The sequence below is a fragment of the Labrus bergylta genome, chromosome 17 (assembly GCF_963930695.1).
Source record: "Labrus bergylta chromosome 17, fLabBer1.1, whole genome shotgun sequence".
Classification (NCBI taxonomy): Eukaryota; Metazoa; Chordata; class Actinopteri; order Labriformes; family Labridae; genus Labrus; species Labrus bergylta.
This window is the reverse complement of record NC_089211.1, coordinates 21,544,642-21,560,245: the sequence shown is the minus strand read 5'-3', so window position 1 is coordinate 21,560,245 and position 15,604 is coordinate 21,544,642. Positions and strand designations below refer to the sequence as shown.

General features: G+C 40.4%; 1 protein-coding gene across 2 annotated transcripts in view; it reads left to right on the top strand.

Annotated features, from left to right (window-relative positions):
* Positions 1-2,167: 2,167 nt before the first annotated feature.
* Positions 2,168-15,604, top strand: part of eng (endoglin) — a 52,799-nt gene continuing 39,362 nt past the window's right edge. The window contains exons 1-2 of one of the 2 annotated variants that reach the window (XM_020638403.3): positions 2,168-2,375; positions 3,429-3,601. In XM_020638403.3, coding sequence (XP_020494059.2) covers positions 3,544-3,601 — 58 coding nt within the window. In that variant the 5' untranslated portion in view covers positions 2,168-2,375; positions 3,429-3,543. The remainder of the gene's footprint in view (positions 2,376-3,428; positions 3,602-15,604) is intronic. The other variant, XM_020638401.3, reaches the window with a different exon arrangement.

The following is a 15,604-nucleotide window of genomic DNA, read 5'->3' as shown; positions in this document are numbered from 1 at the left end:
AGTCTGAGACAACACGGCTGTCTGTATACAACAGTTGTTAAAGCACAGTGGGATAGTAACACCTGCACGTGTCTATTAGTCCAATTGGGCATTAAGCACCTGCAATCTGTAAACATGGATAAAAATGATTTGGTCTGCTGAGTGCAAAAAAAAATCAATAATTTCACGTCTAACTTGAAATGATGTCGGCATATGTTTTATTTGATGGTAGCTTGTGCTTGTGTAATTTAGCAAAAACATCAAGTAAGCACTTAAATTTGAGTGGGTGATTAGTTTCCCCTGTGATTATTTTTTAAAGTCTCTCAATACATCTCTGTGTATTGAATTGTAACCGCTGTAAGGTGACACTTATCAAATTGCCTGATAACTGCCGATACACAGACTGGCTGTTTTCTGTGGGTACAGTTTGTTCATGCGGCATCAAAAAGTCACATAATACACTAAAAACTATTAAAGGATTGGGAACAAAATTCAGTGAAAACATCTTGACCACCTTCTCTCACTCAAGAGCATATTGAACTGAATCTATCCTGCTTCTGCTCTCCTGTTTTGTAAAATACAACAAAGACAATACACTTGACCAAAACACCGACATAATGGACAGAGTTACTGTTGAGTCATTTGTGTCTGTAATTTTGCCTTCTACTGAACTTTCGCAATTTTTCCAAATGATTTTGTTGCATTGTTATCATCTATTCCAGTGGTTCTCAACTTGTCCAGCCTCAGGACCAACCACCCAGTCCTCTGTGGAAAATCGGGACCCAAATTTCAGATATTTTTCGACCAATCAGCAACGACACACAGTAAGAAACTGAACAAAATAAACATGTTTAAAAAGTGCTTCCCAGACTTTTTAAACAGTGGGACGCCACACATTCCGGCCCGACTGAAAATGGCTCCGCGACCCACCTCTGGGTCCCGTCCCACCAGTTGAGAACCACAAGTCTAGTCTATATGTGTTATTTTCCTCTCGGCTTCTTTTCCACTCCAAAAGACTTTGTGTTGAATGTTGATTTGATGTGATGATGACTCCTGTGAGTCTGGTCCGTACAGAAAGGATGTTGTGTCTACTCTCTGCTCCAGTCTACTTTCCTGAGAAAGTACCAGTGGTACAGTAGCCACAGACAAATGCTGTTCCTACAACTTCCTTTTTTTCCCCAAGGGGAAAATTTTAGGTTACATCAGAAAAAATCAAGTACATTATAAATCAAGGAACATGCAATAATAGTCAGATCTTTAAGTATGCAGATAAAATATACAACATAAAAGTTTATTTTAAATGAATTATAAAATCTTCCAGTAAGATGTTGATGGACTGATTGCACAGTTCCCAACTTAAACACAAAGAAACATCAAGTGAGGTCACAAGAATTACAAGTATCTCTTTTGTTAATCATTTGTGACAATGCCCTGACAATAACAGAACACCTACAGAGGTGTTTTCACTTGTTTTGTTTTATTACACATCTCAAGCCTGTGTGAGCACACACAGACTGATCCTGATTGATCTATTTTGAGGAAAACATTTTGGCAAGCTCAGGTGTAAATAATAGAATATTAATGATGGCTGGATTTCTACTAAATTGTTTCAGGACCTGCTATTTTTCACTGCAGGAATTGCAAAAAACAAACAAAAAACAACAACAGGTGTGACTGATAACAGAAACTGTATTACATTTAGTTTATACTGGGCAAATGATGAGTTCTAAATTAAATTTGTGTCATCTGTGCTTTTTTTACTGCTGTTCAAATGTCCAGTGTAAAAAGCTTTATTGTGCACACTGGCTCACTAACTGTTTTCCCCATAAACTCACCTGTATCTCCACTTCAGCTGATCAATTAAGTTATACTGTCTCAATTCTCAATTCCCCCCAGTTAACTTCATCATTCATTTTGTATTTATCTTATCTATTCTGTTTAATGTGTATTTTGAGCTTTCTTGTCTTTCTTTCTGTAACGCCCGAATTTCCCCTCTGGGGATCAATAAAGTATTATCCTATCCTATAATGCAAACTTTTCTCTGAAAAAAAAACTATAGCCAAACAGTAAGGGGGGTGATTATAAATAACAGAACGATAAAATGTGAATAAACTGGGTTGAGTATTACATTTCCATTAATGATTTTACTTTATTTATAGACTGTGTTGAACAGACAATGCTTTTACAGGGGAAGCAGCTACTTGGAGAAGAAAAAAAAAGAAAAGAAGAAGAAGTCTGGTGGGAGGGGTACAAAAGTAAAACTGCACCGCCCAGCAGCAGCACAAAAAAAAGTTTTGGAAAGTCCTGACATCTTTTACACCGCTGAACGCAACCGTACGGTCTCCCGTGGATTATATCCCAGAGCCAGCGTTATTCAAGAAAAACCCCCTAATCTAGTAAGTACATTTTCTACTTCACAAGTGTTTTAGTTTTTTTTTTTTACTTCCGTGTTGTCTATTTTATTTCCCTGATTGCTTTCATTTCAGTAGCTTTTCTTCTCTTGTCTTTAGTGCTCCATCATTCCGTTTTTCATCACACATGTGAGCCGAATAACCGAACACATTTTAATTATTTGATTGTTTAAAACAAGGAGCTATGGCCGAAAAAGTTGTGAATATCAGACTGTGATAACTTCATTGTTCATCAGTGCCTTGTCTCTCAAATTAAGCCCGTTATGTTTAAGTTCTTAATCATCAATGATATCCTTAAAGCTCGTTCAAGACACATCTCAGCTTCATTAAAAGTCCGGGAAATAACCTGACTTTTTTTTTTGTTTTTCTTTTGAAAGTGCATAAACAGTTTACACAGGCTCTTCCTCTCCCTCTATATGAATCATATAACAGGGGGCCGCAGCCTCCCTCTTATCTGATCTCGGCATTGTGATATTATTTAAAGAAAGCCATGCTGTAGGACTGCACAGTGTACAGCTTCCTGACTGAGCCGGCCAGAAGTTAGTGACCAGCAGATAACCCTTGGGTTCTGACCCCTCATTGTGCACCAGGAACAGGGACTGAAATATTGCCGGGACTGTCTCTGGAGGAAAATCCTGTCATCCCACTGGAGGAATTTGAGACATTTGATCAACATGTCAGTGTTGAATAGATTGTGTAATTGACCAGTGACCTTTTTTGTATTCGTTTATTCTGCTGCACGGAGGTAGCATTTGATCTTTGAGGGTACTCTTGCTTGTTAAATATGAATGTAAATCACAATTATTTAGACCATACATATTGTTAATTTACACCAGAAGCTATAAATGTGTTCTAAACGTATCCTAAATAAAACATTTAAACATTGTACCCTCAGAATAAAAGTCATATTCTTGGTTTGGACAGCTACTTGCTTACTCATCATCTATCACATTTCCTCATTTACTCCCGCCCTCTTTTTTTTTTTTGCAGACCTTTGACATCTAGAGACTTAAATTGTGTGCTTTTCGGCTTCCACAGTCACTGCTGCTCTGCCACCAGGCAAGGACAATTCAACCTCTGTACGGTTACGTTCACATCCTCCAGAGACCCCCGACTCAGCTCCTACAAACCAAACACCTAAAACTGAGCAGAGATGGACGGCTACACGACGTGGTTTGTCCTGCTCCTGTGCATCACTGCTGCAGCCTCTGGTGAGTCTACCAACCAGAATTCAATGTTTTTTTTTAATTTCCTACCATTTAGACCTTAGAAGACTTTATGCTAAGATGTGCAACAATCAGATTTTAAGGCCTCCTGGGTCATATTTCTGTCAGAAGTAGTTCAAACACAGATATCATTTCATTTTGTAGATGTAACATCATTTCATTATCAAGACAGAAGAGCGTTCTGTGCTCCAGTGTTTGATCTTGAATGCTTAATCAGGATTTTATAACCCAATGTTGAAGAGAGATAACAGAAATGTGTTGTTTCTGTGGTTTGTCCTCACAGCAACTTGAATTTTAAGTAGCTTGTAATACTTTTACAGAGTAGATGAGACTCGATTTCATTTAAACTTCAAATGGTTTCTAGAATATTTTACCACTGAGTCATCCTGGGAAACGTTTGTTTGAGTAGTTAGTGGTGATAAAGAAGATTTTTTAAGGACAGTAAAAGCAGAAAAAGCAAGAACACATGAGGAGTGCTCTTAATGCGATGCTCCCCTGTTTGCCTACCCCCCCCCCCCCCCCCGCTCTATCTCTGGCTGTGTGTGTCTGCCCATGACAAATTCAAACCTGTAATCCAGACAAGGTGGTGAAGAGATGTGAAACCCTCCCTCTGCCCTCAGGCTATAATCCAGACTCCCGCTCTGCTCTGCTGCTGAAGGGTGTTAGGGGCTAACTTCCCTGCAGCTATCTTTCATATGGGGTGGCCACATGGTTCTCAATTAAAACAACGTGTCGGTGAGGTTACTCTAAAAAGATATCAGTCATTTATGTTTGTCAAATCAAAGACATTTTATTTTACATCCACAATGTTGTATACCGGTAATTAACTGAAAAGTTCTGGTTTCAAATTCACAAGGTTTTTTTTGCATCCAAGATGTTGCGACGTTTGCCATTAATGTTGGCCAGCAGTGACTAAAAGACACGACTGACATCTTTCAGTGTAGAAACTAGAGTTTTCACACACAAAGAAATACTGTCTGTCATTATACAAAATGATTACTAAACTATTCTGGAACAAATAAAACAACATCGATACCACAGTGACAAAAATAGAACTCGTAGGCACCCAATATTGTCTGTCTTCCGTAAGGCACATTGACTTTATATGTTTATAGGTTTGTGTGAAATGTGCCACACAAACAAAATTGGATTTAATTGAATCTTTGATTATTCATTTTGTCTAGTCAAAAAATGCAGGCTAACTCCTGCAAACTTTCACACATGGTTTCCTCTTCCTCTATTTCGCTCGAGGCAGATTACTACGACCTGAAGTTTTTCATAACCACGGTACTCAAAGATACGATCGATCAATACAGACTGAGAAGTATCAAATGTTCGAAATATCTGAAATCCTCAGTGGATTCCACCAGAAGGACTCGACCAGAACCAAATCTTTATTTCAAACGTAAAACTTTGATTTGCAAATCAAAGTTTCGGACCCGTCTTTAAGTTGATTGAACTTCGTCCAGTTTGATTTGAATGTGGATCGTTTTTGCTTTACTCATCGCAGAATATAAAACAAAAGAGCTTCATATGGTTTAAAAGGGATTGATTATAACTTTTCTTTTACTGTAAATACCTCCAACATAATGTTCAAAGTCCATCCTGGTGTAAGAAAAATATGTTCAAGAAGTGTTATAGGCCCGGTTTGGATTATAAAATATAGATTTTCTTTTTTCAAAGTCGTAGAAAAGTGTTATAGGGTTAGGATTTGTCAGTGTCTTCTCAACTTTGTAAGTGTGATTGTGGTTATTATTGAACTACATGAACTGCCTCCACAGTGAAAGAGTTAAAAGTTACAACAATGTTAAAACTTGATTTGTGTATTTATTAACTTTTATCATTTTTGTTCTCTAACTGCACATAAAGCAAAGTTTCCCTCAGACTGGAAATGTCAAACAAGAAAGCAGAATGCCCCCCGCTGTTATGTAATACAGTTTAACATGAACTGTCTGCAAAATTAGAGTCCACATTCATTTCACAAAGCTGCACTTGAAAGTAAAGCAGCACTTTATAGTGCCAAATACACCTTTTGTAACTCTGTGCTTAAAACACATTCATCAGAAAAAGAAAAACAACTGCCTTGTTAATGCAGCGAAATTAGCAAGCAAAGATAACTTGTGCCACAGAAACAAGCCTGTCCTCGTCTCCTGGCCTTGGCGTTGACCCACTGTATGACAAATCACAATATTGCCACAAGTGTTAAACAGCCTCTCCGCAGGGGTCTGGTGGCAGCGATACAGGGGTGGTTCTTTGGCCAAATGGCAGACTCTCGCAGAGTTGACCTCATGTAACTTCCACCGCGGGGGATCGGTCTCTCTGTCTTCTGCTGTGAGTCTGCAAGGAGCTGTTTAGCTCAGCCCTTAATTGCCTCTGTGATACATCGTCCTGAATTCACTCTTTTCTTTCTCTTTCTGGAAGGATTTTCTCTTCCTCTTATTTTTTTTTTTGCTGCAGCAGCTATCGTTAAAGAAGTCTTCAGGAGGAGCTGTAACACCGTTCTTCGTTTGTTCTCTGACCCTGTTTACTGACCGTTGAGGCATTAATCAAAGCAATCTTGTGACATGTAGGAGTTCCTCTATCACCCAGTGTGTTGTTTATTCATCATTATGTTGTCCAGCATTGTCACATTAATGCATCCCTTTTTCTGTGACATTGTCTCCTGGGCTTAGTCCTGTTTTGTTTTTTTAGAATAAATCAGGCACAAAAATCCGGTGTGACACACTGACGCAGACAGTACAGAAAATCACATTCACAGACTGAACAAGGCTTTGCAAAACAAATCAACACTCATATATTTACTTAGCGACTCGCGGTTTGTTTGCTTGAAAGCATCGACGCCAGCTGCAAGTCACCGTGGGAGTAGCCGGCATGTCAAAGTTCCTGAAAAGAAGAAGTAAACACAGAAAGAGTAAATCTAAAACAGCCTGCGGCCCTGCAACTAATCCCACGACACTCACTGCCAGTTGTAGGCGACAACATATTGAGTTTTACTTGTGCTCAGTTTTTCTTTTTCTCTTGCTTCACTGAAACTTATTCCCTGTTCAACCCTCTGTAAGCTTCCTCATATCAGGCTTATTAAAACCTTCTGTGACACAGCCGTGATATCACATTCACAAGTAAAGGAATGTCAAATCTTCCAAGGCCAGATTCTCTTCATAGATATTCTACTACAGAAAAATATGTTAGATACACAGCCTTCAGTAAAGCCAGAGGATTATGTCCAAGTCGACGTCTGAGACTCGTGTTACTTATCCACTTCATTTCCTGCAACTGGAAACTTAATTCTTCCTTCGAGCACCCCCCTGGGTCTTCTCTTCTCTTATCATGTATTTATACATTTCTGGAAGATGCAGTTAAGTACACTGGCCGATAAATGGGCGAAATGTAGTTGTGCAGCAGAACTATCGCATTACTTGGGAGGACTTCCTTGGCTTTTTTTGTTGTGGAATTTTAGATTTTCCAACTGAGGAAGGTTGCCAAGTTGTTTTTAATACCAGTGGACAGACTTATGAGTACCTTTGCAGCTTAACACTTCAATCAACCCTGCAGCAGTTAAGGACTCTATTGTCGAGGAAAGATACTGTATTGGTTTAAATTTTTCTCAAGAGAAATCCGAGTAATTATGTTTTTAAGCCCACATACATCAGGGTCTTACGTTCCAACACTCACTTTCTGTCCAAATAGCCCAGACTGAGCTCTTTATTTAAACCAGAAATTGGACGATCATGTGGATGAATTTGGTCTTCCCAACCTGTTTCCATCAACTTTTATTGAGGGGGTTGGGGTGGCACTACCACTACCTTCCTCTTAAAGCCGAGAAAACGTCATCCCTGCTCATTATTGACATTCCCTTAATGCTTTGGATCAGTCAGACCTCTTTCTTGTTTACAGCTCATCCATAATCTCTGGACTGGCTTCTGTCAGGCTCCAGTAAAACAGACCGCATCACACCAGTCTTAGTTTCACTACGCTGCCTCCCTGTGAGGTTAATTGTGTTTAAAATTTTTGCTGTTTGTTTTGAAGGCCTTACATGGTCCAACCAGCGGGTTTATCTCTGAGCGCCTGTGGTGCCTCGATTTGTCTAAATCCCTCTAGTCATTTAAGGGGGGGGGGGTATTTGTTTGTGCCAAGATCACAAAGACGGAGTTGCTGTGTGCGATGGCTGAATTCATTCTCCTCAGTGTTTGGTCAGTTGATGCACTCCTAAACTATTTGAAACACGTTCGTGAAACTTTTTGTTTGGAGGGATTTAAGGAACGCCTTATAGTCTCCCAACTTTCTTTTTGGATGTCCCTCACAGCGGGAAGTTTACATTATACTGTAGTTGTCGAAATGTTAAATACTTCAATGATTTTCGATACAGCTATGTGCAAAGATACTATCTCTGTTGTTAAATGATCGATAGAATGGAAAAGCACTGAAGCTTTAAAAAAGACAGAGTGCTGGAGTTTTCCTGATGTTTTTTTTGTTGGTAATTTACACAAGAAATGACTCAATATTGGTTGCATAGGTTGTTTTTGTTGCCATGGCATGGACACAGGTATCAGTGATTTTAAGATGTGTTTACAATTTTTACTACAATTTAATCAAAGTTTTCAAAATCTGTATTGTGACAACCCTAATTGGCATAAACACGTGGAGGATATCCATGAGCTGCTGTAGTGATTTTACAAACTATAAAGTTAGAAGACAGACTTAAAAAAAAAGGTCAAAATTTGAACAGCACAGGACGAGATATCGTTACTTTAAGTTTGTTTAATAGTTCTCTCTTTTTCCACAACCCTTGTCAAAACTCCTCCAGATCATAAACTATTTAAAACATGGACGTGGTCTCAGTGACATCATCCATTGGTTTCTGAAGAGGAGTTATGAAGACCAATGACGGCAGTCGCCATGTTGGAAACGCTGACACCTGCATAACTTTTTATTATCCTAGAAACAGGCAAAGAGTTGGAGCTTAGGCGGGCTTTGGGCCTCCTGCCAAACAGCTACTATCTGGCTTGTCTTCGTCTTAGTTCTGTTGTTGAAATGTGAATTTAAATATTGGCCCATATGGGGGCCTTTACTTGGCATTTTGAGCCAGCCTCAAGTTGACTTTTACTTTCCACATTGGCTTTACCAACACTGAAGGTTTGCCGCTTGCTCCAGACACACAGACTACATGACATCTCTGTAATTTGTAAAGTTGATTCTGTCCCTAACATCTTTGACACCCAAGAAATCTGGCACATATCAGGGCAGCTGTAGCTCAGTCTAAAGGGACTTGTGTTGGGGAACTGGAAGGTTTCCAGTTCGAGTCCAGGTTCAAATTTTGGAACAGAAAAAATACAGAATTAGAACTGGTTGCTACAGAGCTCCCAGTTTACTCATTAAGTACTTAATGGGTGCTATTGAGGAAGGCACCAAACGAGAGAAGTTAAGTTCATTATTGTATTAAATAAACACATGAACAAAATTGGCTTCATACTAGCAATGCTAAGCTAATGATTGCCTCTTAAAAATTAAATAAATGGATAAATAACTCCTGAGCACTTCCACAGGGAAAGATTTTCATTTTTTTTGTAAATTTCCTGACCACTAATAACAGCAAGCACGACAACCGCAACCACTTAAGCTGCCTGTAGCAGTGGGACATTCTGACAATTATCCATGCGTCTGACTGAAGTCTTTGTATTTAGCGATTTTATCCGCTGTGTGCCCGGCATTTCCTGGCGGGGAAGTAGTGTTGAATATGCCCCCCGCTGCAACAACTTTCCCAGTGGGAGCCGGGCATCATGATGTCAACCGCCAGACCTCCTGTTGCATTTTCTTTCTACCCCGGAGTCTCCCTCCACGGGCCGGAGGAAAAGCACAAAAGTGATTAGCATGGCCACCGGGGGGGGGGGGGGGGGGGGGGTCGAAGGGGAGGAGAGGGAGGGAGGGCTGTCTGAAGAGGAATCTTAAAGAGGGAAAGAGAGCGAGACAGACCGTCAGACAGAGAGAGATAACAGAATTCATAAAGACGGATTCATGGAGACAGTCAGGGAGTGGAGGGGTCAAATTCGTGTGACTGTCAAAGAGCAGATAAGTAGTTCAGAGGGACGATGTAGGGAAATTGGGGATTTAAAAAAAACAGAGACATGGAAAAAGGACAAGGCAGGGATGAAAGCAGGGGGATATGGAGATACAGTTAAATTAAAAGTAAGAAAAGTGGAAATTAAAAGGCTTTAAGTTACGAGACAAAAGAGGAGAAAAAAATCCCCCCCCCAAAAAAAGTTTGCTAGCAGACAGAAAGGTTTCCCAGACGGCGTGCTCATAGAGCAAGTCGACAGCAAAGAAAAAAACAAAAAAAACGTCATGTTAAAAATGGCGTTGAGAGTCAAAACAGTCCACTTCCCCTGTTTGACTGTAGTGAGCCAGCTCGGCCTGCAGTCAGACTGGGTGGCAGGGAGACGCGACCACTTGTCGCTGCCTCAGACCGATTTCAATCTCCTCCAATGTTATGCCCCTCCCAAATAACAATCCATTTCTGACTGCGCTGCTTTTCCTCTGTTTGAATACAGAACGCAGTGTGAGAAAGACTCTCTGAAGTTATGATCCTCTCCTCTCTTAGTTCCCACATCTTTTTCTTTTTTTTTTCCGTGCCATGTGGCTTAAGGACTCATTTGTGAGATCCTAATGCAAAGAAATGACACTTGAATGACATGTAATGTTATTCTGCTCTTCAGTGTTTCTATGCTAAACTGGCATTCGTTTCAACTTTTCTTTTTCTCATTTAAATTAAATCGAGGAATCTAAAAATATTTTTGTTTCAATGGGTAAGAAAGGCGTCAAAATTAGGAAGAAAAAAAAATCGCAATTGTGCTCTTTCTGGTTTCATTTTTACCACTATTTTTACACGTCAGAGGAACTCTGCAGCGTTCTGCCGCAAACTCAGCAGCTCTCTCGTGTTATCTCCTCATTTTTATTTCGCTTTCTATTACAGGAAACATATTTTAGGCTCCCCTTGTCGTGAGAGGACGCTGGTTTCTGTAAACTGTGTTAAACTGTGTCCTCCTGCAACAAAAAGCGAAAAAAGGATACTTTTCGAGGGGGCTGAAAGTCTGAAATTATAATCCTTTTAGACTTTATATAATGTCTGATCTTCACCTCTATATTACATAACTTGGTCTCTTTTTTTTTAAACTGCACTCCAGCCTTGCTTTAGGAGCCAGGGTGATTACTAAGTGTACAGCTTCTTTGTATGAGAAGCCGAGCAGTCCATAATGTCCATAATTAAAGACCATTATAGATTTCAGATGATGGCTCCTTGCTGTATCTCGTCTGACCTTCTTCAGACCTTCATCACTGTGGGACTGGGAGGTCCTGCGCCCCCCCCCCGGCTCCGTGCTCTTCACTATGCGGCAGCTTGAGCTCTGAATGGATCATTAGCAGTGGGCGAGATAAACGCCTCGTCAGCATGGCGACCACTTGTGCTCATTTCGACATGCCTGCTGTCTGCACAGATAAGGCATTGCATTATGTTTCGCTTATCTCTAAGGTCTGTCTGCCCAAGGTCTACCCTGCATAGTTTCTGCACAAAGGCAGGAAGCGTACCTGCATATTTGGACAGAATTCGGAGGTAACACTCATGGCTTTACTCACCTATGTCTACTTGAAGTCAAAGGTGCTCCAAGTAGGGTTCAAGAAAACTTCTGGGAGGGTTTCCGATCTCTAGCGTCACAGGAATTGTTGCTCATTCGATGACACTTCCTTCACTGGTGACGGAAAATAATGGAGGGAACTTTTATTTGAATCACAGTCAGATTGAACAAAATGCTATATGTCAGGTTTTTGCACAAACAAGGGACCATCATTTTTGGCTTGAAGAACGTTACATGAAACCCAAACAAGCACTTCAGAGAATATTCATGCAGTTTTTTTTTGTAATCATGAAGTAAAATATGTTCTTTCTTTCTGCATAAACGTCCCCATATTCCTAACGTGCCCAATGTTTTACACTGTGTAATGGCAGAGCCTCTTGATTCAAGCACAGGGTGGGTAGTTTTCCTGTTGATTCAGGTGCCACACCAGTCAGTCTGTATTTACAGAGCTGAAATCTCTCTCTGATGTCTGACTTTGTGTGTGCGCGTATGTGTGTATGTGTGTGTCTGCACGATGAGACTATCCTCACTGGATTTGGACATTGGATTTTTCTCTGCTCGTATTTCTTGCGATATGTCAGAAAGCAGAATTTGCGACTCAAAGTAAAACCCTCGAGACATCTGACAGATTATTTTAATCTGCTCATGTACTGTAACTACAACAAATCCAACAGTCAAACTCAGGATACTTCATAATCTTTCCGCACACGCTGGAGGGAATAAAGTGAGACTTGTCAAACAGCTCTCCCCTGCTCCAGACACTTCCATTAGTTAAATTGTGAAAATGAAATCGTAAACTTGAAGCTCACAGATCTCTCTTGGATATAGTTCCAAACCTTTGTGTTCAAATAGGCCTATTTTCTTGTCCCCAAGTGAAATAAAAGATTATATTTTTCTGCTGCCAACATATTCGAACAGCACCGGGGAGAAGTATTTTGTTTTTCTTGTGAGGAAGAATTAAAGGAGCCGTCAATCAATTGATTGGGGTTGCATTATCTCGTTCTTTGGATCCTCATGGTAAATGTAAATGAGTCATCGATCGTACCCTTGACTTCACTCACTTTAAATATGTAAAAAAAACATAATAACACAGCCTTCATTAGTATGCCGCCCTCATATCGGAAACCATTAATATTTGCTGGCAAAAATCAGTGGAGAAAAACGAGCTAATCTCTGTTGGTTCTACACCAAGCATATGTTGTGCAAAGCTACATTAATCTTGAATGATTGGGAGCAACCGCCGTGCAATGAATCTCTAACGCTTCAATCTGTTTTGGTTGCTCACAGTTAGCATAAAAACCTGCTAAATTAGTCTGCCCATCCACCAATTAACACCCGGGTGATTAATTGTGTTTTGCTAGCGCTCTTTTTTTAAAGTGAGTTTTTTTGGGGGGAAACTATCATGTGCTAATGGAAAAGAAGGGACGTTTCAAATAAACCGAAGATGTCTCCCGAACAGCTCACCTGAAAGTGACGTCCAAAATAAAAAAAGATGGTATATTTTTCAGAAAAGCACTATCTATACAATCAAATGAATCTGCATCAAAGAGTACAAAATTGTCGAATATGAGCAGCCGACAAGTGAGTGAGCGAATAACAGAGGAAGTGAGCTATAGACGTTCCATACACCGCCGTCAGACTCGCTGTTCCGCCGGCTCCCGACAACGACAGGACGACGGACGAATGGCTCCCAGAGGTGTAAACAGAGCTAGTGTAAAGACAGGCTGTCTCCAAAAACCAGCCATCACATCCTCAGCTCCTCCTCGACAATCACTGGATGCACACGAAAAAACAAGTCTTCCATCGTTAAAGTGACAAGACTAATTTGCTTTTAATTTTTTTTCGTTAGGGTGATTTTTAGGACTTCAGGAGAGGAAGGTGAGATGGTCAGGAAGCATGTCTGTCGTGCGGAGTGTGTGGTGTGTGGTAATGCAGGGGTGAGAGGCCAGGGGACAGTGCGGGCCCCTGCAGAGCACTGATAAGAGCTTGTTTACCTTCCTGTGGATGGTCAGACCTCAATCTGCAGCTGCGGAAACGCCGGGACAATAGGTGTGTGTGTGTGTGTGTGTGTATTTGTGTGTAGATGTGGAGTTGAGAGAGAGGCTTGAAGCTCCCCCTTTCCCTCTGCGACTAACTCTGATAGGACTTCTGACCCCTCCCTCCGCCTTCCCCATCATGACTCCGTCGTCCAACCCTGGACACAAACAGTTTACTCTCCCCCCGAGGGAGCCAGGGAGACAGTTTGGCTTGACGTCGTCTGGTGTCAGGGCTTCCCCTGATGCTTTTTCTCTCTTTCCTTCTTTCTAAAGCAGCCATGCGCTGTAGCTCAAAGTCCTGCAAGTCTTCCTTTTGCAACTTAACTAAACTCAAGGCAAGCTAGCTGAGGCTCCATCCTAACAGTGACTTACAATGAGGGATGAAGTCAGGCCATGAAATCAAGTCTGCCCTCTTGCTAGCCCGAGGTGAGTGAAAAGGCAGCTAGTTATTGGACCGCCGGTACTCAAGCCCTTGAATCTAAATCAACATTTAGTTAGAGGTTGATTAAAAATTTACGATTCAAGGGCTCACCACTGCCTGCAAGTTCTCAGTGATGTCGGCACATCACAGACGCTCAAATTTGAGGCAACAGGGTTACAGACAGGGAGGATTTTCTTGAAATCTTAAATTTAGTAGCACAAATAGTAAGCTAACATAAACAGCACTGGCAGAAGCTCCCACATTAAACCTCATCCTCAAAATCATTTGCACATCTTTAAAAATACTGTAACTATTAGGGTGAGTAGTTTCCTTGTCCATTAAACAACTAGTTTAAAGTTAAGAAAACTCCCTGAAAACAAAAAATATTTTTTTTAAGCACTTGAACTTGAAAAGTTATTTCAAATGGTCTCAGAGCAAAACAATGTAATGGTTGTAAAATTAGTTTTATCTCGATTTTCTAGATCCATATGCTGTTTCATTCGAGATGCTAATTAAAGGCTTGTTTACATCCCGGTAGTAGAGCGAGAAGAGAAGCCTCATTACAATGCATCTGATCTATCTATTAACTGGAGCTTCAGTCAGTCTATGGCTACAGCTCCAGCTAGGAGCAGGTGGCTGCGTTGTCCTTTGAGCATCACGTTTGACCATCATCGACGGCCTAAATGTAAAAATATGAATACTTAGTTCAGTAGACCAGTAATTCTGGTGCCGACTAACGGGATGATGATGTTAAACTGTTCAATTGATTATATACGTGCACATGCCTCGTGAATATGGTTAGTATATTTAGGAAAATTAAGCAAACAATCTTAGAAAAAATGTACAAAACATATTTCAATTTTTAAATTACTTTGAAAGTAGCAAGCTAATGTAAACAGAGTTAGAAATAGTGCACAGTGCTTGTTGTAATCCATAAAGCACACTCTGCTGATGAAAATAAAAATAGAATTAGCCGATAGCGAAAGTCACAGACTGGTCTAATATCAGCTGATGTTACGACTGGCCGATCAATCGGTCCGGCTTAACGTAATCTCAGCAAATCACAGCAAACAGCCTCAGCAAATACCTCAAAACACTTATGTGAAGCCATTTATTAACATTTCATAATACTACATTAGAAATGCTTATAGAAACTATTTGATCCCAGCAGTTCTGTCATTTTGGTATTTGGGAAAGTGAGAGTTTTGCTGAGTTCTTTTTAATTTCTGCTGAGCAATGATATGCTGACGCTCCAGAAAATGTTTAAAACAAGAAGTGATCATCTAGGCCGATAGATAGAAAGTTATTTTCTACTTTTCTACTTGTTGTTACTTCTGCTTTTTGTCCAGTTGCAGACAGCCAGGAGCCACAGAGGGTCATTTCCAGGATACTTAAATCACTCTGTGATTGTATTCATAAAATGAAATTATATTTTAAACAAGTTTTCTGGATTGGGATGCACGTGTGAACGCAAACAGCGACATTTATCACCATGACTTTTTACTGCCACTCTCAGAGTAAAATTGTGGGAACATCGTGTAAATATAGAAGCTAATATTCAGGAAAATCCACAGTGAGCCAATAGGCGGGGGTGATGATATTTTTATCAAGTGAAGGGTACAGTGTGCGACCTTTGTGCACTTAATGAAGCTGCTTCATGACCTTTTCTGTGTGCTTTGATGGGCTCTCCAGTGGTTTACTGATACTGTGAAAGTGTTCAATAACTAGTAGCAGTGATATAAAGGCAAGAATCTGTCATTGGAGACTCTTTTGCTTTGTCCGCCATCTTGAATTCAGCAGCGTCTTTTTACACCATGTCTTGTGAACCTCCCACCTCCAGTCTGAAAAGGAAAACTTCATGCTATGAAGGAAACTTTACATTTTATTTATTTTGATCCGGTTCTAT